Source organism: Coccomyxa subellipsoidea (genome assembly GCF_000258705.1).
Source record: "Coccomyxa subellipsoidea C-169, whole genome shotgun sequence".
Taxonomy (NCBI): domain Eukaryota; kingdom Viridiplantae; phylum Chlorophyta; class Trebouxiophyceae; family Coccomyxaceae; genus Coccomyxa; species Coccomyxa subellipsoidea.
Genome location: NW_005178042.1, coordinates 2,428,187 through 2,446,296, shown reverse-complemented (window position 1 = coordinate 2,446,296; position 18,110 = coordinate 2,428,187). Strand labels below are relative to the sequence as shown.

At 53.3% G+C, this 18,110-nt stretch overlaps 7 protein-coding genes across 7 annotated transcripts; 3 read left to right on the top strand and 4 right to left on the bottom strand.

The window, feature by feature from the left end:
- Nucleotides 1-98: 98 nt before the first annotated feature.
- On the bottom strand, nt 99-714 carry COCSUDRAFT_83457 (hypothetical protein; the record flags this gene model as incomplete). The annotated part of the gene is made up of 2 exons (XM_005652324.1): nt 99-363; nt 614-714. 2 exons carry the CDS (start codon nt 712-714, stop codon nt 99-101), a joined length of 366 nt encoding a protein of 121 aa, XP_005652381.1.
- Nucleotides 715-904: 190 nt separating this feature from the next.
- On the top strand, nt 905-5,243 carry COCSUDRAFT_26760 (P-loop containing nucleoside triphosphate hydrolase protein; the record flags this gene model as incomplete). The annotated part of the gene is made up of 9 exons (XM_005651989.1): nt 905-1,450; nt 1,603-1,753; nt 1,918-1,987; nt 2,334-2,457; nt 2,745-2,860; nt 3,259-3,545; nt 3,762-3,902; nt 4,288-4,544; nt 5,065-5,243. The coding sequence occupies exons 1-9, from the start codon at nt 1,087-1,089 to the stop codon at nt 5,241-5,243; spliced, it is 1,689 nt and encodes a 562-aa protein (XP_005652046.1). The 5' UTR covers nt 905-1,086.
- A 342-nt stretch (nt 5,244-5,585) lies between these two features.
- On the bottom strand, nt 5,586-8,692 carry COCSUDRAFT_45889 (hypothetical protein). Its single transcript, XM_005651988.1, has 5 exons — nt 8,430-8,692; nt 8,208-8,338; nt 7,600-7,871; nt 7,056-7,246; nt 5,586-6,700 (listed from the first exon to the last, which is right to left on the bottom strand). The coding sequence occupies exons 1-5, from the start codon at nt 8,568-8,570 to the stop codon at nt 6,533-6,535; spliced, it is 903 nt and encodes a 300-aa protein (XP_005652045.1). The 5' UTR covers nt 8,571-8,692; the 3' UTR covers nt 5,586-6,532.
- Nucleotides 8,693-8,830: 138 nt separating this feature from the next.
- COCSUDRAFT_32019 (hypothetical protein) lies at nt 8,831-11,927 on the top strand. The gene is made up of 8 exons (XM_005651987.1): nt 8,831-9,218; nt 9,376-9,633; nt 9,897-10,136; nt 10,405-10,559; nt 10,745-10,907; nt 11,177-11,413; nt 11,603-11,837; nt 11,898-11,927. Exons 1-7 carry the CDS (start codon nt 9,123-9,125, stop codon nt 11,693-11,695), a joined length of 1,242 nt encoding a protein of 413 aa, XP_005652044.1. The 5' UTR covers nt 8,831-9,122; the 3' UTR covers nt 11,696-11,837; nt 11,898-11,927.
- Nucleotides 11,928-12,475: 548 nt separating this feature from the next.
- Nucleotides 12,476-13,826, bottom strand: COCSUDRAFT_39154 (hypothetical protein; the record flags this gene model as incomplete). The annotated part of the gene is made up of 4 exons (XM_005651986.1): nt 12,476-12,718; nt 12,968-13,237; nt 13,435-13,631; nt 13,745-13,826. The coding sequence occupies 4 exons, from the start codon at nt 13,824-13,826 to the stop codon at nt 12,476-12,478; spliced, it is 792 nt and encodes a 263-aa protein (XP_005652043.1).
- A 783-nt stretch (nt 13,827-14,609) lies between these two features.
- Nucleotides 14,610-15,806, bottom strand: COCSUDRAFT_32018 (hypothetical protein). The gene is made up of 3 exons (XM_005651985.1): nt 15,711-15,806; nt 15,446-15,579; nt 14,610-15,350 (listed from the first exon to the last, which is right to left on the bottom strand). The coding sequence occupies exons 2-3, from the start codon at nt 15,538-15,540 to the stop codon at nt 15,281-15,283; spliced, it is 165 nt and encodes a 54-aa protein (XP_005652042.1). The 5' UTR covers nt 15,541-15,579; nt 15,711-15,806; the 3' UTR covers nt 14,610-15,280.
- A 1,280-nt stretch (nt 15,807-17,086) lies between these two features.
- On the top strand, nt 17,087-18,035 carry COCSUDRAFT_39153 (hypothetical protein; the record flags this gene model as incomplete). Its single annotated transcript, XM_005651984.1, has 4 exons — nt 17,087-17,280; nt 17,398-17,513; nt 17,663-17,749; nt 17,929-18,035. 4 exons carry the CDS (start codon nt 17,087-17,089, stop codon nt 18,033-18,035), a joined length of 504 nt encoding a protein of 167 aa, XP_005652041.1.
- Nucleotides 18,036-18,110: the final 75 nt, after the last annotated feature.

The window sequence follows — 18,110 nt, the reverse complement described above, 5'->3', positions numbered from 1 at the left end:
GGAGAACTTGTCCATTGAGCATATTATACGTTATATCATGATGATCACAATGGCAGGGTATTGTGAGTCTCTCGTCTGCTGGTGCACTGCACCTGCTCTCACTGAGCAGCGACCTTCTCTGAGAACAAAGGCTGATGTGCTGAAGGGTCCTGAATGACAATGAGGGTGAATTCCCTGCCCTTGTCAAACTCAGGAATGATAACAACCTCGTGCTTCTTTGACCTGACTCGTATGACCTGTAACTCATCCTCTGCCTCGCCCGCTGTACCAACAGCCAAGTTCTTCACCGCCCTCCTCGCTCTGCCAGTCAGCTGACTTGCAAGTGCGGCATACTGATTTGCTAGCTCACGGTCCAGATTGGTCCTGCAATGGAATTGGCTGTGAGATTTTCAACCCCAAACAAAGGTAGATATGCAGAGCTGATCGTGATTGTGATCGGCTCAGCTGATGGAAGCAAAGTCCAGCAGAGTACACTGAATAGACAAAAAGGATATGGGCTAAGGGCAAGTGCAATTCAACTTCACATTCTGATCAAATCTTGGGGATCATAATGGGGTATGTTGTGTTCTAGATAGTCCCTGAAAGCCCTGTTTTGAGAGAAACAATGCTGCACCTGATGGGGATGCCATCCGCGTTCACAACCACCGTTCCCCGCACACCCTTGTGAGAGTGCAAACGTTTCATTGCTTCCTCAACATGAGATATGTCGTCCATGATGACTGTTCAGAAGGAAAGACGCAGACCGATATGCATTGCTGGTGTAACCGTCTCGGAGATTCTGCAACGGTCATAGTCTGCCAGCACGTGGTTGCTGAATGGGTGATTTGCAAGTTTCCTTGATGAACAGCGAGCAAAATGCCTGATCGCTGAAAGAAATCGACTGGGTTGATGTTGGGAGGTCATCAGTCGGCCTAGTGTTCAATAGTTTGCGACTTGGTGATCCCCCAAAAGTGAAGATCGCTTAAGCTGCCAGCGGTTCAATCGTTGCATCCAAGCTGAATAGAGATGTGATGCGTTGATGAAGGGGTTACCATTCATTCACATTTAGGGACAGTTTATAAATCTTCTCAGGCAAGACTTCACCCAATGGATGCTGAAGGGAAAGGCAAGAAGAAAAAGAAAAGGAAGCAAGATCCTCTGGATGAGGATGGCCATCAGTCACCTGGAGAGGTGGCAGAATCTGAGAAACAGCCCAAAATGAAGAAGCAGAGGAAGGCCCCCTCAGAAGAGCGGCTGCAGGCCAGTGCTAGCCTCATTGAAAGCCAAGCTTTGTTAGCGGAGAACGCAGCGGAGAAGGGCATTGGGGGCACAGGCAAGCTGCTTGCAGACGGCAAGAACCAGCCTGTCCTTCCATGGATGCGCCTGCCCATCAAAATTGAGGCTGGGCAGGGAGTGCCATTAGAGGACGTGCGGGGCCTAGACTCACGGCTGCAGGACGCCTTGAAAGCCTGTGAGCATCAGATGCTTGGATCCCTCAGTATTACCTCCACATGCATGCAGTATCAGACATCATGCCAGATGCCCATCTGTAGCTTCAAGATTTCAAGAACGGGTCAAGACCCATGAGAGAACTCAGCAAGTTGTGGATTTGTGGATCTGCAGGTGGGTTTGTGGAGCTTTTCCCTGTGCAGGCAGCTGCCTGGCAGGTGACAGCAGGCGGGCACAGCGCTGCGCATGACCTCTGCATCTCTGCGCCCACAGGATCTGGCAAGACGCTTGCTTATGCACTGCCAATCCTGCAGGGCTTGCTGGGGTGTGCTTCTCTCACACCCTTGCATTTGATCGCTCCCATGAATATTCATGCTTTTCGATGCGTTGAGGGGTTTTTAGTGCACCGATTGGTGGGTCGACTAGGACAACAGTGCAAACTCTCTGGATGCCGGCACATGTGTCATGATGAAGCTTGCTGCTGCTCAGGCGCTGCGTGCCACGGCTACGCTGCCTGGTAGTGCTACCCACCCGCGACCTTGCGGCACAGGTGTTCAAGGTGAGCGCGTTAGCAGTCCCTTCTTTTCCCCAAACGCCCAAAGCCTCATGTGCCCTTCCAAGATCAGTCGATCTTGCAAGCACAGGTGTGGCAAGAACGCGTTTGCATAGAGCTTCGCATCCCAAAAGGGTGGAGTACTCTTAGCCACTCTTGACCAGGGATAGTCATATCCACGCCACTGGGAATGCAAAGTTGCATGTGATTGTGTCTGTGGTGTATTTTATCCGTTCCACCCCAGTCTTTGCCCTCTTTGCAGGGTGCTACTAATGGATAGGAAAGATATCTGGACTGCAAGCATTAGGAGGTGCCTGGAGAGATGGATGCAAGCACCTCCATGGCTGTGCAGGTGTTTGCGGATCTGTGCCCACCACTGGGTCTGCGCGTGGGCATGGCTGCCGCACAGACATCGGTGGGCACCGAGGCGGCCACGCTCTTCCCTGACGCGATCCGGGACCAGCAAAGCATCAGAGGTGAGCCTCCCCTTGTAATCTGTAATCTACAGGGCCCTACAATGCCATTTCACCTGCTATACGTGGAAGACAGGAACGGGAACCGCAGAGACAGAAAGAGAGGCTTGGCTCGTGGACATGGGCTCTCATATTATGTAGCTTTCAGAGACAGGGCGTAAGATTTCATTAGAGTAGCATTACCTGCATCTGACAATGTGCTGCTGCGTCAGAGCAGCGCAGACCACCATCTGCATTCGTCCGAGCTTGTGTTTGTGTCATGTTTGTGATATTCTGCACTGCTGGCGCAGGGATGGCGGCGGTGTCTAACAGCAGCGCAGTGGACATCCTGGTTGCCACTCCAGGGCGGCTGATGGCCCACCTGAAGGGCACCCCTGGAGCAACACTCAACGATCTCCGCTACCTGGTGAGGAGCTCAGCATCAGCTGCTCATCTGCTTGCACCAGCGCCCCCTAAAAGACTTAGTTTGTAAATCCGAGTTTGATCAGCATTTTGGGGAAGGAGCACAGTATTAGGCATGTCATCTCTGCGGGAACGACCCAGCTGCTGTACTGATTTATCGCGTCAGGCAGTATCAGTATGCACTTGCAACTGACAGCTCCAAACCTGAGTAAAGATACATGACCCAGAGATGATATGCAAGTGCATGCTGCTTTTGTGATGTCCTTCACACGATGATGGAGTACAGCTGCGGAGTCGGTCCCAGAGTGGCGACACGCCCTGTATGGTGAATAGGGACCCTGATCTATCACTGTCCAACATCTGTGCATGGATGAAAGGCAGTGCGCATGCTTCCTGCCGCAGGTGATAGATGAGACCGACCGGCTGCTGCGGCAGGCGTACCAGGACTGGCTGCCCTTTGTCACGGCGGCCACCGTGGGGGGACCCGGGGATCCCCCTGTGAGGGGACCGGGGGGACAGCCAGTAAGAGGCCCCCAACGCCACGTGCTGAAAATTGTAGCGTCGGCGACGCTCACGCGAGACCCGTCCAAGATCGAGCGCTTGGGCCTGAACTGCCCGCGCTACATTGCCCTTGGAGCCTCCGACCACAGGCATGCCACAATCCTGCACTTGCTCAGCCATGCTCGGGAGTACTGCCCTCTAACCTTCTGCTGCTGGGATGCAGCTGTAACCATGCCTTGCTTTGAGCCTGGGCACAGCTTCGGCTGTATGATTCCTGGTTACTTTGTTTCATTCATGTCTGGAGCCTGTAGAGGGCTTGTGAGGAGGGCCATGGAGGCGGTATAGCAATCGGGAAGACTGTGCTCGTGTGGAGGCATGCATGACCGGGAATATGATGGGGCCAGGTATGCGATGCCCAAGTCGTTGAAGGAGTTCAAGGTGGTCTGCGCGGGCGCCGACAAGCCTGTACTCGCCGTTGCTTTGCTGCGCCAGCTCGCCAACGAGCCCACCCTCATCTTCACCGCCTCAGTGGAGGCCACCCGGAGGTGCACAATGATCCCTCATGCATGCTCCACCCAAAAGAACTTCACCTAGGGCTGCTTCCTGGGGGCTACATCCTTGCCTGTCATACGCATGCGCAAATCCAAAGCACTGGGCTTGCCTTGCTCAAATTTCAAGGAAGCCATTTGCATGAAGTTGCATGCGCTTGGCTAGCATCGGCTCTATTGAGAGGCCGAACCGGCAGATGGTCGCCTATCGTGTGGATCTGCTCTCAGACTGTACAATGCATGCGGCTGCTGCCAGGCTTCACCTCTGCTGCTGCATGCATGCGCTTGGCTTGCAGCGTCAGCTATACCGAGAGGCCAAACCAGCAGACCATGGCCTGATGTGTGGAGGTGCTCTCAACAGTGCGTGTGGCTCTGCTGCCAGGCTGTTTGTGCTGCTGCACGCGGTGCCCAGCCTGAGGGAGAGCGTGCTGGAGTTCTCATCGCTCAACTCGGGACCCGAGCGCGCCGCGACGCTGGCCGCCTTCCGGGGAGGGGACGCGCGCATACTGGTGGCCTCCGACGGCATGACGCGCGGCATGGACGTTCCCTCCGTCGCCAATGTGGTCAACTACGACGCCCCTATCTACGCCAAGACTTATGTGCACCGCGCCGGCCGCACCGCGCGCGGCGGCCGCGAAGGTGGGTTTACGTGCCTTTTATGCCAATCTTTTGCGCACGTCATGATCCACAGCATCAGCATACACCAGCCGAACGAATGACTTTCTACGCACATGTCTGCAAGCATGGCATCACTTCTGCTTAGCAGGTGTTGTTTAAGAGGCACCGGACCAGACTTTCCAGAGAGTGAAAGAGCATGCTGTTTTTGGCCCTTGCTGAGCCAAAGGAACCGGCTGGACTGACTGAAGAAGGCCCCAGGAGTCTGGTCATCCACATTGTATCCAGCCCTGCTAGAAGTGGCCTCTATAATTGTCGCCTTAGTGGCAAAGTGACAGGCTGAAGTGCCGGGCAGAGTGTAAGAATTGCTGGTGTCCTCAGTAGGGGCTGTGAGTCCCATGTGGGGTTGCAGGACCAGCATGAAAAATCTGCCATCGGGAAGCTGTCAGGCAGACATGCAAGCGATGATGCAGATGACGAGCAGATGACCTGCTTAGGACATTAAGGGTGTATTAAAACAGGGAGTGTTGGTGTTTGGCGACAGGGCGGGTGTTCACGCTGCTGCGGACGGAGGAGGTGCGCCACTTCAAGGGCCTGCTGCGCAAGGTGGACAATGCCTTTGTCAAAGATTATGCGCTGCCCAAGGCTGACGTGGACGCAGCGCGGCCGGAGGCGCAGCATGCGCTCAGCGTGCTGCAGGCCTACCTGGCCGCTGAGTCATGATGACTCGTGACACCGCCTGGTGACCAGGCAAAGAGCTTGGGGCTGGTGGCTGTGTGGTGTGGTGCCTTGCAGCACAAGCATTGGTGCCGCACCATGCGGCATAGGAATGTACTTGCTCAGTTGATAGGCAGAGAATGGTCAGGAATTGGAGTTGCGGTAAGTCAAACTTGATCCAACATGTCATGCAATTTTGTGCACAAGTTGCGGGTGGTGCATGACCATGAGTAATATGGATTGGCATGTGGACTTAAAATGAGGTTGACTCATGCCGGTCAGTAGCCGCAAGAGATGAGTGTTGTTTTAGAGGGATATTGCCAACCGATAGCCACAGGGATTCGAACTGTGCGCAAAATTATTACTTAGTTGACTGGGATCAACACAATTAATACAAGATGGAATTGCCATGCCGCGCCATGGCCAATTCCCACCTCCAATTCAATCCCCACAGACTCGCTTTCAGGACAGAAAATGCTTCTAGACATCAACATCCAACCTTGACAATGCAACCATTGCAGGTTGCTCGTGCTATATAAACCTCAGGGCGTACACGGTGGATGGATCATTGCACGCTTCCAATCACCAACCACCACAACACTATCTACAGTGACAATGCAATTATCTCCTGTCTCCCTCACGGTCGCTGCAACTACCGCGCATGCATTTCTGCCCACATCAGGGAATGGACAGGCAGCGACAGCGGCCTATAGTCTCTCGACTTCCAAGCTCATGTACTGTCCTCTTTCTTCAAGCGAACTGTTTCCAAATATGCTTCTCTGTTTGCTATGGTACACCGTTATCTTCGCATATTGTCCCAACACTGGAGATCTTTATCGCCTCAACGTATGTAAGCTGGACAGGTGTGATGTGTGCGATACTTGTGAGCTCTCTATATAGCTAGGAGGCGCGAAACTAAACACTCGACTTGTCTGCCCAAAATTGCCGGCCTATTCAAAGCACACGCATGCACCCAGCGCTTACTAGCTGCAAGGTTGCTTTGCATCAAATCCCAGCCTCCATGCGCAGGTAAGAAGACAACAGGCTGAATATCAGACCCAGGTGTTGACCCTGGCGCGCCGCAGCGCATGTCCCCACAACCCCAACTCCAGGACAATCACAATCCTGGTCCAGTCGACTCTGACTCTGATCTGTCATTCGTTGTGTTGCAAGCTGCTCTACTGGAGCGCTCTGGAGCACACCAACCTCACCGCTGCAAGTAGGTACCAGCGGCATCTGAGGCGCGGCCGGGCAGGCCAGGAGCATGCGCCGGCATGCTCGCGCATGCATGCGCGTCACTGCGGCTTGATGGTGAGGAAGTCGCACAGCGCGGAGCGGATCTTGCGCCCGAAGCCGGCCAGGCGGCGGTTCTTCTGACTCATCATGACCGGGTCTGCTGATGTGGACGACGAGGAGGCCGCCCCCGGGGACGACACCGGGCTCATCGGCGTGCGCGGCTGGGCCTGCGATCAATCAGTATGTCAGCAAAGTATCCATTGAAACACACTAAGAAAACTTCAGGCAAAGGGGGTCCCCATCTGTTGCTTGGGGGTCAGGGCTCGCTGATATCTTGAAGAAGTCACTGGCATGTGTACAGCCTAATTAAGGGGTGGGGGAGAGAGTGTAATTGGGACATCCTGATCAAAAGGGCAAAGCTTCCGCTCAGTAGCTGCCGCTCATCAGCCCAACCTGAGCTGAGGAGTTGCCCTGCCCTCCTGATCAGGCTGCCCTACCCACTTGGGGATGCACGGGCAGCCCTGTAGATATGCAGAATACCCTGTGCTGTCAACAGCAAGGGGGTGAGTAAAGAGGGCTCACCCCGCGCGGGGTGTATGGCAGGAGCTGGTCGAAGGGGCGCAAGGGCGCGCCGGCCGCGTGTGTGGGAGTGTCACCCCGCTGGCTCAAGATGCGGCGTGCAGCCGACACCGACGCGCAGTGCACGGCCGCGTCGTAGGCTCCCGCCCCCTGCAGCGTCAGCAGCGACCCCTGGTGCACCAGCGGCGCCACCACTGCACAGCACACACCAGCCCGACTCAGCACGCGCAGACATAAAAGCCAACATTAATAAGCAGCTGATTCAGCAGCTTGGAGAGGTCTCTCTAATTATCGCTGTGACGCATAGAACGTGCTCAAATCAGCCAGAATAAATCTTTGAGAGGCATACGTTGCTGTCATGTCCAGCTGCGTGCTGGCAAGATTGCCTACCATAAGGCGATCAGCTGCTGCACGTGTTCCCTGAAAAGCTGAGAGACGATGTATGCATGCACAGGTTATTCGACGCTTGATTGTTTCTAATTGAGAAGCTTTAATTGCGATTGGGATAGTTTCGCCATAAGAGTTTGGACAAAGGGCAGGATCACACCAGGTGAAGGAGGTTCTTCCCAGCCCGTCGTGCTGGGCTCGTCGCAGGTGAACGTGATGTTGAGCTCGCTGTCATCCGGAAGGGTGAATGCCCGTCGGATGGCCTCCGTGAATTGCCGGTACCCGTCTGGGCCAGGCTTCACTTCAAAGCTGTATGTCCTCCCGTCGAAGTTCACGTTCATTACAGCAGGCGCGTTCGCTCCGCATTGCGGCGTCAGCACGTTCTTCCAGTCCGGCAGCTCGCAATCGCAGAACTCGCAGTGCGTCTCCTTCCTGTACGTAACACGCAGAGAAGGCCATTGAGCTCCAACACCGACAGGGGTTTCACTCAGGGTTGTAGTAAGCTGCCTAGCTCTCCCAGGCCTCCCGATCACCCTAGTTTCCTGGTCTATGGAAGCATCAAGGATTGATGTGCCCATCAGGAGGCAGATCGCCCCCTCCTGCGAGGGGGATGTCGCCATCGGCCAGCAACACTCCACCTTTTCTTCAGCTGGGGAACCCTGGAGCCAGCTACGCAACTACCATTTCAATCCTCTAGTCCCGCATACAGTACCATGGACTTAATGAACATACAGCCGGTTCTGGCCTCTGTGCTTGGACGCAGCTTACCTGGAACCCGCAGACTGCAGCTGCCACCGAGCCAAGCAAGGAGCATGAGCGTGGCGAGGGCAGTTGCAGGGCTGTATCAGATGAGCCTCCACCCGAGCAATGTCTAAGCAGATCCAGCAAATAGGAACATCCTGCAAGGGACATCGATCGCGCACATCAGCATTGCCCATGATTAGCTGGCAAGGAAAAGGGCCTGTCTCTGGGTGCAGGCCTCCTACTCACCTCGCTCATACCACAGTTGGTTCCCTCAGTGAAGGAGCTGTTTCCAGAGAAAGCTCTAATGTCATTCTGGTGCCGTGGACGCTTAGTTTTGACGTCCTGAAAGTCCATAGTCTCTGGGAGATTGTGCACTAGTCCCTGCATATCCTACAACCTCTTTCTCGCCTCCCGGATCGACGATCGGTGCCGGCCTCCGCTCACTACGACAGACACAACGTCTAAATGGACATCGATGGAGCCATTGGAGGTCTGGGCAGAGGTCGGTCCCAAAGCTACGCAATGCTGTCAGCTGAGCCGAGAGCAAAGGCACAGATTTGGGGTGAGTGAGTGTACGTCATGACCCCACGGGCCTCACGCAATGCACCATGATCTGCCCCATAAATCTCTGGCCTTTCGAAGCTGATCAGTGATGTTGATTATATTTCGAAATCAATTCTTATAGCCGCATTATTTAGCGCACTTCAAAGGTCTTGATCGGGCATTGGACACCATCGACACATGTGCTTCAGAGTTATTACGATTCTACCTGGTCGAATACTGGAGAGAAGTCAGAAACTTGGAGAATTTAAGCAGACCTGGATAGCGTCTAAGCGCCTCCTATCAGGAGTGCATTCTAGGGTGTCCACACATCGTTCCACACCGAACAGGGCCTCAAGGTCACGACTTTTCGGCAGCATAGCGAAAGCAGGCCTGACAATGGAGGAGATGGATCAGAGCATAGTCGATCTTGTCCGCCAGATCCATGACAATCCAGCCAAGGCGGTATTTTATGTTGCAGGAGGGGGTGCTCAGGTGGGACATCCCTCCTTGGACCTCTTCAATAGAAAGCTGTCAGCCGCATAATTTCTTGATCTCTTGCAATTTCACCGAGATCCATGCTGGCCAAGCCATGCATCCAGGAGAGCAACCATGCGGCATTGACAATCTTCAAACACTGGCAATTCCCCAGGTGATGACATGGCTCCTGAGCGTGCCGGGCGCATCAAAGACTGTGCTGGAGGCGCGGATCCCCTATGGCGGCGGCAAGAGCATGGCAGAGATCCTGGCAAAGGAGCCGCAGACGTACGCATGCACGCTCACTGCAGTGGACATGGCTCGCGCAGCCTACCGCCAGGCCGCGCACCTGTCAGAGTTTGGCGTACCCATTCTGGGCGTCAGCTGCACGTGCGCGCTCGCCACAGACCGCGTGAAGAAGGGGGATCACAAGGCGCGCCCCTCTGCCTGCTTCCCACCTTCCAGAGACTTTCCATGTTTCCCACCTCGGTTCCATGCACAGCCTTGCACACAATCCCAGTCTACTGAGCACCAGCTACCTGCATGGATCGCGCATCAGACAGCACAGAGCACAGGAAGACCTGAGGAGCTAGAATTTCACTGCCAATTACTGGGCAGCTGAGGCAGGAAAGGGACAAGGCCCTACGTATGGTTCTTAAATACCTCCTTCACAGGCCTGGTGGTGGGGCGGTACAGGTGTATGTGGCGGTGCATGACGGAGTGAGTTCGCGCGCGTGTCGGGTGCACCTGTCGAAGGGCGCGCGGTCGCGGCTGGAGGAGGATGCGGTTGCGTCGCGGCTGGTGCTGCGCGCTCTCGCGTCCGGCTGCGGCTTGGACGCCGCCGCGCAATCGCTTGACCTGGGCCTGCTCAGGACGGAGCAGCAGAACGGCGCTGCTGACGGGGCCGCAGCAGGGCCCACCTTCGAGCAGCTACAGGCATGCGCCCTTGATCACTTGCTCGATTCTGATGAGCATATGTCATGAATGATGAGCTGTCGTCGTGAAATGAGGTTGTGTTGCAGGCATGCCATTGCTTGATGCTTGGGGAGTTTGATCGGTTCCGAGAAGTGGGCAGCTCTCCCCATTCTGACACTTAGCAATCCCCTGAAGTATCATGTGGTGGCATCAAAAAGTTGGCAGTCATGCGCCAGAACACGTGCCAAGCTCTGTGGCTTGACTGGGGGGGCACAATTTGGTTGTGTAGGAAACTGTGCAGAGCATGGAGGAGCCGCTGCAGGAGCTGCTGGAGGGCAGGGTGCGCTCAGTGGAGTATTCTGGCGGCCAGGTCATCGTTGATGCGCCTCGAAGGGGGAGAGTCTACCTTCCAGGCTCCTTCAACCCTCTCCATGAGGGGCACAAGTGCGCTAGCTGCGTGGATCCCACTGCCCTGCCCATGAGCTTGGGGCGCTTGATGCCGCTCGTGTTGCTCTGCCGCAAATCTGCTTTGAGCTTGTTGATCATTTCTACTCCACCTTGGGGGCCACTGACTAGGCTGTATATGTATTTGAGAGGCTGATAAGGATGCAAATGGGGAATCTTCGCAGGGGTCTGCTGGCGGCTGCGCTGAAGGCGAAGGGGTTATCGGGCGGGGAGGGATGCTTTGAGCTTTCGGTTGGCAACCCTGACAAGGGGCTCATGTCACTACAGGAGGCCAAGAGCCGAGTCGCGCAATTTGTCACTGCAGGCCTCCCACTCGTGGTCACTCAGGTGCGCTGTAGCCGCGTGCGCTGTAGCCGCGAGAATATTACGCAACCATGCAGCCTTATGCTTTATAGCCAAAGATTCTGCATCTTCTTCATCAAGTGCAGAATTTATGCAATATTCAATGATGCAGCAGGGAGAGCAGCACGGCATGCTGACTTAATTGTGCTGGGCGCCGCTGTCCACAAGTCCACAATAATGTTCAAGTGCTTTCCCAACAGCACATTGTGAATGATCTGATGCAGCACGATGATCCATGGGTGTTCCCGTCACAGGCGCCGCTGTTCACGATAAAGTCCAAGCTCTTCCCCAAGAGCACCTTTGTGATCGGCTACGACACGGCCATCCGCCTGATAATGGGCAAGTACTATGGGGGCGAGGTTCCAATGCTGCTGGAGATGACTGCCATGCGCAACCGCGGCTGCTCCTTCCTCGTGGCCGGCCGCCTCGACGCCCAGAGTGCCTTTAAAACCATGGAGGATGTGGAGCTGCCAGAGCACCTCAGAGACATTGTGCGCCCCATTTCTGCTCTGTGTTCTGAAGTACATTATTCAGCACACCCGGATTGCTTTGTTGTTAGGTCTGACAGCCTGGGTTGGTCGAGAGTGTAGATTAGTGACTGGTTGATGGTCAAGAGCTGAATTGACACTGCTGCTTTGAAAGGATTGCAGGTGTGATTGCCAGCCTTTTGATGCATGCAGGGCCTGTTTGAGACCATCCCAGAAAAGCTGTTCAGGAGCGACATTTCATCCACGGCATTGCGAGAAAAAGGCATTGTATTGCCGGCAACTTAATGCCTTGAAGGCTCAGCCACTACAATGCAAACTGTCTTATTGTAAAATTGTACCAAAAGGCAGCCCACTGCTGCTCTGTACTTCTATTTATCTGAGGTCTGAAGACGAGAAAGATAAATCTTTGATGAGCCTCAGAGATCCTCTGAAGATGTTACATCAGAAAGGAAGAGGAATGATGTTCAATAAAAAGCTTCCTCTTCCTTTCTGATGTAACTTTGTAATTGTGGAATAGAATGCCAATCGCACAGCCATGGCCCTCAGTCACAACTGTGCAGCACAATCATTGCGCATCATCAAGGCTTCAAATGCCAGCTGCAGCTTGAATTTATTTTGTTGTATCATACTAGCACGGCGCTTGTGGTCATGGATGTTTTCACAAGTCCAATTTTAAAGTAATGCTAGTATTTATGCTAGTAATAATGCTATCGTGATCACGAGAAACTCAAAGGCTCAATGCTGCTAAACCTCTCAAGTTTCTCTTAAAGAAAAACAGTGATTTTCACCAAAATTACCTCGACATCTACCGAGGCTGACCGCAGCAGACAAAAATATGCTGCCATTCGTGAGGATACTATCTTTTAGTAAAAGAAATAAGAATATGTGCAGCTGCGCAGCCAGCACAGTGTGCACATACAACAGGAGTAACTTACTCCGAGTGAGTTTCCTCCACATGCCCACATCACGACCCTCATTCATTTGTATCTCTACCCGGCCTACCACAACCACGCTAATCAGTGCGAGGAGCAACAGCTCATTAGACTTTCTAATAGCAAGCACTGGTCATGTCATGGCATGCATGGAGCACTGGTCCGGGTGGGACACAAAAAAGCGGTAGTCATCTGCTGCACCCCAATGCAGGTGCAGCATTGCCAAGGCCACCATCACATGCATGATCTGATGTGAGTTCAGCCAGCAGTCAAAGGGGCCCGCCTTCCTGACACACTTGTCTGCAGCATCCTGGTCGTGAAACCACTTCTCTGGGATGCGCAGCACATTGATCATGGCTCCAGCAAACGACAGCACCTGCACGGCCCCAGAATCTTTGTGAGTGGCCCCTTCAACATCTGCCTTCTCTCTTCTATGCTCCAAGACTGCACAAGGCTACACCAGATTGTCTAAACCAGTAGCACAGCATCATGCTCTATTGATTGCGATATGCAAGAGGGCGGAAGGCTTGCTTCACGGTGCAATCGTCAGCACAAGGCAGTTAAACAAATTCCTTTCTTTGCAGCTCAGCGGCAAGGGAATTGAGGAGGTTTGGAGGGACCGCACCTCTGTGAGCGCGTAATGCCTGACTGCGTCGATCGAGCCCGAGTTGAGGGCAGCGCGCACAACGAGGGAGGCCACGCGGACGCCAAACAGCGCCAGCATGGGAGCGGCGCGCTGCATCTGCGAATGTGCGCGCAGCCCGGCCACCACACAGCCAACCGCCGACAGGTAGTAGGCCGCTATGAAGCTGCTGCGCAGCCAGGGGTAGCAGTACAGCCCCCAGTACAACCATTGATGCACCCCCGACATCAGCAGCGCAAACACCCCGCACACCTGCGCAACCCCCAAGCCTGTGATGAGATGTATGTTCCAACCTAAACCCACTCACAGCAACATCCACTCCCACGGACGCTTCATGGCAGCTCTGATATGTCTCCTCACAGGCATGAATGGCAGGATTCCTTGATTGATTCTGCAGAGGGGTGCATGTGGCACTGGCATCAAGGACCAGCGCGGATGCTGGAGCGCACATCTATGAGGAGCCAGCGGTGGTAGTCCTGGTGGTGGGCCATGAGGGTGTGGTAGGCGATGGAGCCGCCAAAGCACAGCAGCATGGCGGCGATGTTCTCGTAGAATGCAGCCCTGGCCAGGGGCCATGGCTGCAGCATGCCGGAGCAGAGCAATAAAATGATCGCCACTGCCGGCAGCAAATGGGTGTGAATGTTCACTGCACAGCAGCAGTGTCTGGTTCATGTTGGCCACAGCAAGCACCAGGAAGTCAATGGGGCATCCCTCTCCTTTAAAGCAAAGCAGAATCATTTCCAATGGACTACTGCACACCTGTCTCGTTGTGGTACTGGAAAATGCTGCAAGCACACTCCTCATAGGTGTAACCTGCATCCAGGCATACGATCATCACCATCGCAGGCAGGTTCTTAGGAGATCAGCATGCATTACCATACAGACTCAGCATGCATGTATGGCAACCACACACCTGCCCGATATCTGCTCCTTACATATTTGTTGTACTGCAGCACCGCTGGTAGCTCATCAAACCATTTGAGCCGGGTGCGGTGTGCAGTGTCCTCTTCACATTTCACAGGCGACTGAGAGATCCTATCAACACCTGAGGGAATTCCTCACAGGGTTGGATACTCTACAACGAATATTCAGGGCAGAGCAACATCAAACTGTATTTTTGTGGAACAGGCTGCCCTGACATCACTGCCGATCGGTTTGTATTTTTGTTAACAGCATGCAAATGATGAATTGCTGATCAAAAAGTTGGGCATGGCCCCAACTCTACGCACCATTGCACTGCCGAAAACACGACGTCGATGCCTCTCCATCCACAGACACGCACATACTATTATTGGCACTACCGTTCACCCCAAAGAGCATCTTCGATCTCTGTGGCGAGAAATCAACCCTTCCTCTCGTCTCGAGATTTGGATCGTGAAGGATGTGTGAACTTCATACAATTCAGATCAATCAAAGAGGCAACATGCAGATATGGTGGTGAAATAACCACAACTCAAGTCAAGAATACTGATCCAGACAAACTTTGGAGGACGATGGCATTCAGATTGTCGCTTCATAAACTCGCGGTGGAAGGCAACGCCTCAATAGTGATCTTGAGCACCTACTTAGAAGGCACCAGTTGGACAACATTTTCTTTGAGTTCAACAGGGTCAATGTAACGGCTGGCTCTGAAAAGATGTCAAAGATTTGCAAATGGCCGATCTGAATTTATGACATTCTGGCAGCTACCTGAATGCAGCTGCGGGCCCCGGGCCCCGGCCGGCCCGGTCGGCGCCAATGTTGCCAACATGCCAGCTTGAAGCCGCCCTAGCAACCTGAGGTAATCTGGAATGAATTATATCAAGTTTTGGCTCTTGACAAGGCCCTGTTCCCCTAGGCAGCAACCACATAGCCTTGGGCCCACTGTATGCTGCACATTGTGCTGTTGACATCAGCAGTCTATGCCTGGCAGGCAGGAAATATGACAGTAGTCCTAGGTCCTAGGTCTTGATGAGTTCAGCTGCTTGCAGCTGCAGCCAACCGCAGCAGTGGCAGTTTGGATTTGATATTCACGCCTTCTGAGGCAACCAAGAATAGAAGTTTAAAGAGTTATCCGCAAACCTCCAAGGTTTGCGGATAACTATATCGCGGCAGGCTAGATAATCGCGGCAGGGGATCCCCGGACAGACTCCCGCAAAAAACCAAGAACATCGATATAATCATTATATAGGTATGCTTGCAATCATGATGACAACACAAAAGAATTTGCACAGGACCGCAGCATATGTAAAACACGCATGCCTGCAAACAGCCAGATGTTCAAAAAGCACCGCCACGTGTCGTGCGCTCTTCTATTCAATGCTTGAGCTCTGCATTGCAGAAGTCTGTGAGCAGCTGCACCATCCGTGCTGACACATTCGGCATCCTGCGCACACATCAAGCATCATGATGGCTTCGAGTAAGGGACATTTGAGTGGGCATGTTTCTTTATGCAGCAAGTGGGATTGTCTGCTGACTCACTTGTAAGTGATCACAGCAAATGCTGAGGATCCGCCAGGCCCATCCTCAACCTTGCAAATGGCAGCGCCTTCGCTGCTTTCAGGCTCGTCTGTCATTGTTCGCCCATACACAAGAGGCGGATGATGCCTGTGCACCTGATATGTACACAAAACGGCCTTTAATATTTGTTACGAGCTGGAAGTTTAGGCAAAGCTGAGCCCATCACTGAGATCCAGCATCGGCTCATCTACTGAGCGCTCCACATGTTACAGAAAAGCAGACATGCCTCATAGCGGGTACCATCAATGATGAGGCCGTTCCTGATGGCGTCATCTCTGTCAAGGAACACTTCAGTCAGTGGTAGTAGCTCCGACTGAGATGCCTGCAAAGAAGGATACCAAGCGTTCAGATCGGTCTTAAGCTTTTGATGATACATCCATTGCTCATGGAGGACCCACGTTGATGTTGTGAGAAGGCAAAGCATGCCCAAAGATGTTAGCAGCTGATAAGTAAAACAATTGCAATAATGAAAGAACTTAAACATGCGGCTTTTTCTTCTACCTGGTATGTCGCATACAATGTAGAAAGATTACTATCAAAGATCAGGACTCTCGAACAGTCCTTCAGTTGTTCTTGAGAACGCTCCGCCAAAGTCTCGTTGACTTTCTGCATTGTCCTTCAGCGATGTCGGCGTCAGATAGATTGCTTCAGGTCTACAGAATCTTGTTGATCTAAGCTTGCGCGTGGCATCGCAATAACCCTAAGTTTGCACACGATGATGATGCTAGCGAACGAGCTTTTCTGGTATGGAATTCAGGACCAACGCACACTCTTGCATTCATATCTGGTCACGATGTCAGCAATAGCTTTCCGATCTGCTGCAGGGAGGTTGTGAAATATAGGTGTCGGACTGCATGCACCTAGCCTTGGGCAATTGCCTCTACCCATTGCCCAGTTTTGCCCGCAGCTGCCCGAAGCCAGCCCGGAAGGACGTGCCTCTTCGTCCAAGGATCCCAGCGCAAATGTACTTGCTCGCCTTATGTGACTTTTCTTCCGGGCAGATGGATTCGAGGTACATGAAATTATGACCAGTATGCTGAGGGAAGGCGGTATCTTCCGAACACTGACTAGCGTGAGCAGATTGGAAAGCCTCAGACTTGCTCCTTGCTCGACACCGACCAGATCAGGCTCCAGAAGGACCCTTTGGGTGGCCAGCTCTCAGAAAGAACCAAGGAATTTGAAAAGGACAACTGGAGCCGAGAGCAGGGACCTTAGAACAAGGTAACCCGGACTCTGATGGTCTCTCTTTCTCTGTTCTTTCTTATCAATATCAAATGCCATTCTTCTCGTGGATGTTTCCTGTGGATTCTCAAACAATGTGTATATACTGTAGTGCATGGACGAAACTCGCAATTATTCTGAATGCGCTGACATCGTACACCCTTTATGTAAACAGGAAACAAGGCTTTGACCCTCTCCATTTGACAGACAACCCCGAGAATTCGCAGTTTCTACGGTACGGCATGTTTGGTTTTTCCTGCAAACTGTCTCAATGCTCTCTGTGAGGCCTATTGTGCATGCTCTTGCCATACTTGCTGAAAGCGCTAACAAACCGTTTTGTGGGACGATAGAGAGGCAGAGGTGTTGCATGCACGATGGGCGATGCTGGGAGTCTTGGGACTCGTGGTACCAGACCTGCTAGGGGGTCCCCTGTACCTCTTGCCTGACCTGGGCACCGAGCGCCTCATCCCTTTCACCATCCAGCTGGTGGTGGCTGTTGGCGTGCTGGAAGCGTACCGGGGTGCCATGCGCGCACAGAAGAAGGGCCTGGAAGAGCGTGCCTACCCCGGCCGAAGGTGGGCTCTACTCATAGTACTTTGCCAGCTTGGCGGAGCTGGTCTTTCTGACGCTCTGCATGCCTCCTAGATGTCAGGGGATCACGGATTATGCGAATGGATATGTGCATGGAGCAGGTTTGATGTCTTGGGGCTGACACGGCAGAGGCCGGAGGCCAAGCAGGAAAAGCCGGCACCGCCGGGGCTGGGCGTCTATGCAGCTTGGTTGGGTGGCTTGCCAGGCTTCCTTTCAGGTGCGTGCCTCCCTGGCTCTGGCCTCTCTGCTAGCACATCAGTCTTGCATGCATGCTCATAATCTTACCCATCACCCATCTGTTTGGAGTGCGACATTTTTCCTCTGCATGGTTGTATTGAAGCACGTCTGGATTGGTGACTTTGGCAGGTGCCTGGTGGTATTCTAGGAGGGAGATGACAGTGAAAGACTACAAAGACATGAAGGAGAAGGAGCTGAACAATGGGAGGCTTGCGAGTAAGCTATGTTGCAGCCAGATATCTCTCGAACAATTGTGCTGTGAATCCCACGTCGCTTACTGTCCTTGAAAGCTTTCATTGCGGAATGCGATACCCTGCAGGACACCAACCCTTCCTCATACAAGCTAGCACAAGTATTGAAGGGGGCTTTCTGCTGCGCAGTGATATCATTCGCAGGTGTCTATGCAGCTTCGATGGTGACGGGGAAAGGACCCATAACCCTTTTGCTGGAGCATGTTGCAGATCCTGTCCACAACTCTGTTTTGCAGACGCTGTCACAATAGGAAAGACGTCAACGTGAGATGAAATTTTCAGAGGTATCATGTACTGAGTAGCTGTAGATTACTGTACTTTTAGGA

Excerpts from the sequence above, each read along its gene's own strand:
- COCSUDRAFT_45889 (XM_005651988.1), bottom strand. The coding sequence starts at position 8,570 with ATGCAGGGACTAGTGCACAATCTCCCAGAGACTATGGACTTTCAGGAC. Across the intron at positions 8,339-8,429 it reads CCAACTGTGGTATGAGCGAG|GATGTTCCTATTTGCTGGAT; the intron begins GTGAGTAGGAGG and ends TGTCCCTTGCAG. Across the intron at positions 7,247-7,599 it reads GGAAGAACCTCCTTCACCTG|TGGTGGCGCCGCTGGTGCAC; the intron begins GTGTGATCCTGC and ends TGTGCTGTGCAG.
- COCSUDRAFT_32019 (XM_005651987.1), top strand. The coding sequence starts at position 9,123 with ATGGAGGAGATGGATCAGAGCATAGTCGATCTTGTCCGCCAGATCCAT. Across the intron at positions 9,219-9,375 it reads TTGCAGGAGGGGGTGCTCAG|GTGATGACATGGCTCCTGAG; the intron begins GTGGGACATCCC and ends GCAATTCCCCAG. Across the intron at positions 9,634-9,896 it reads TGAAGAAGGGGGATCACAAG|GTGTATGTGGCGGTGCATGA; the intron begins GCGCGCCCCTCT and ends GGGGCGGTACAG.
- COCSUDRAFT_32018 (XM_005651985.1), bottom strand. The coding sequence starts at position 15,540 with ATGACAGACGAGCCTGAAAGCAGCGAAGGCGCTGCCATTTGCAAGGTT. Across the intron at positions 15,351-15,445 it reads TTTGCTGTGATCACTTACAA|GATGCCGAATGTGTCAGCAC; the intron begins GTGAGTCAGCAG and ends ATGTGTGCGCAG.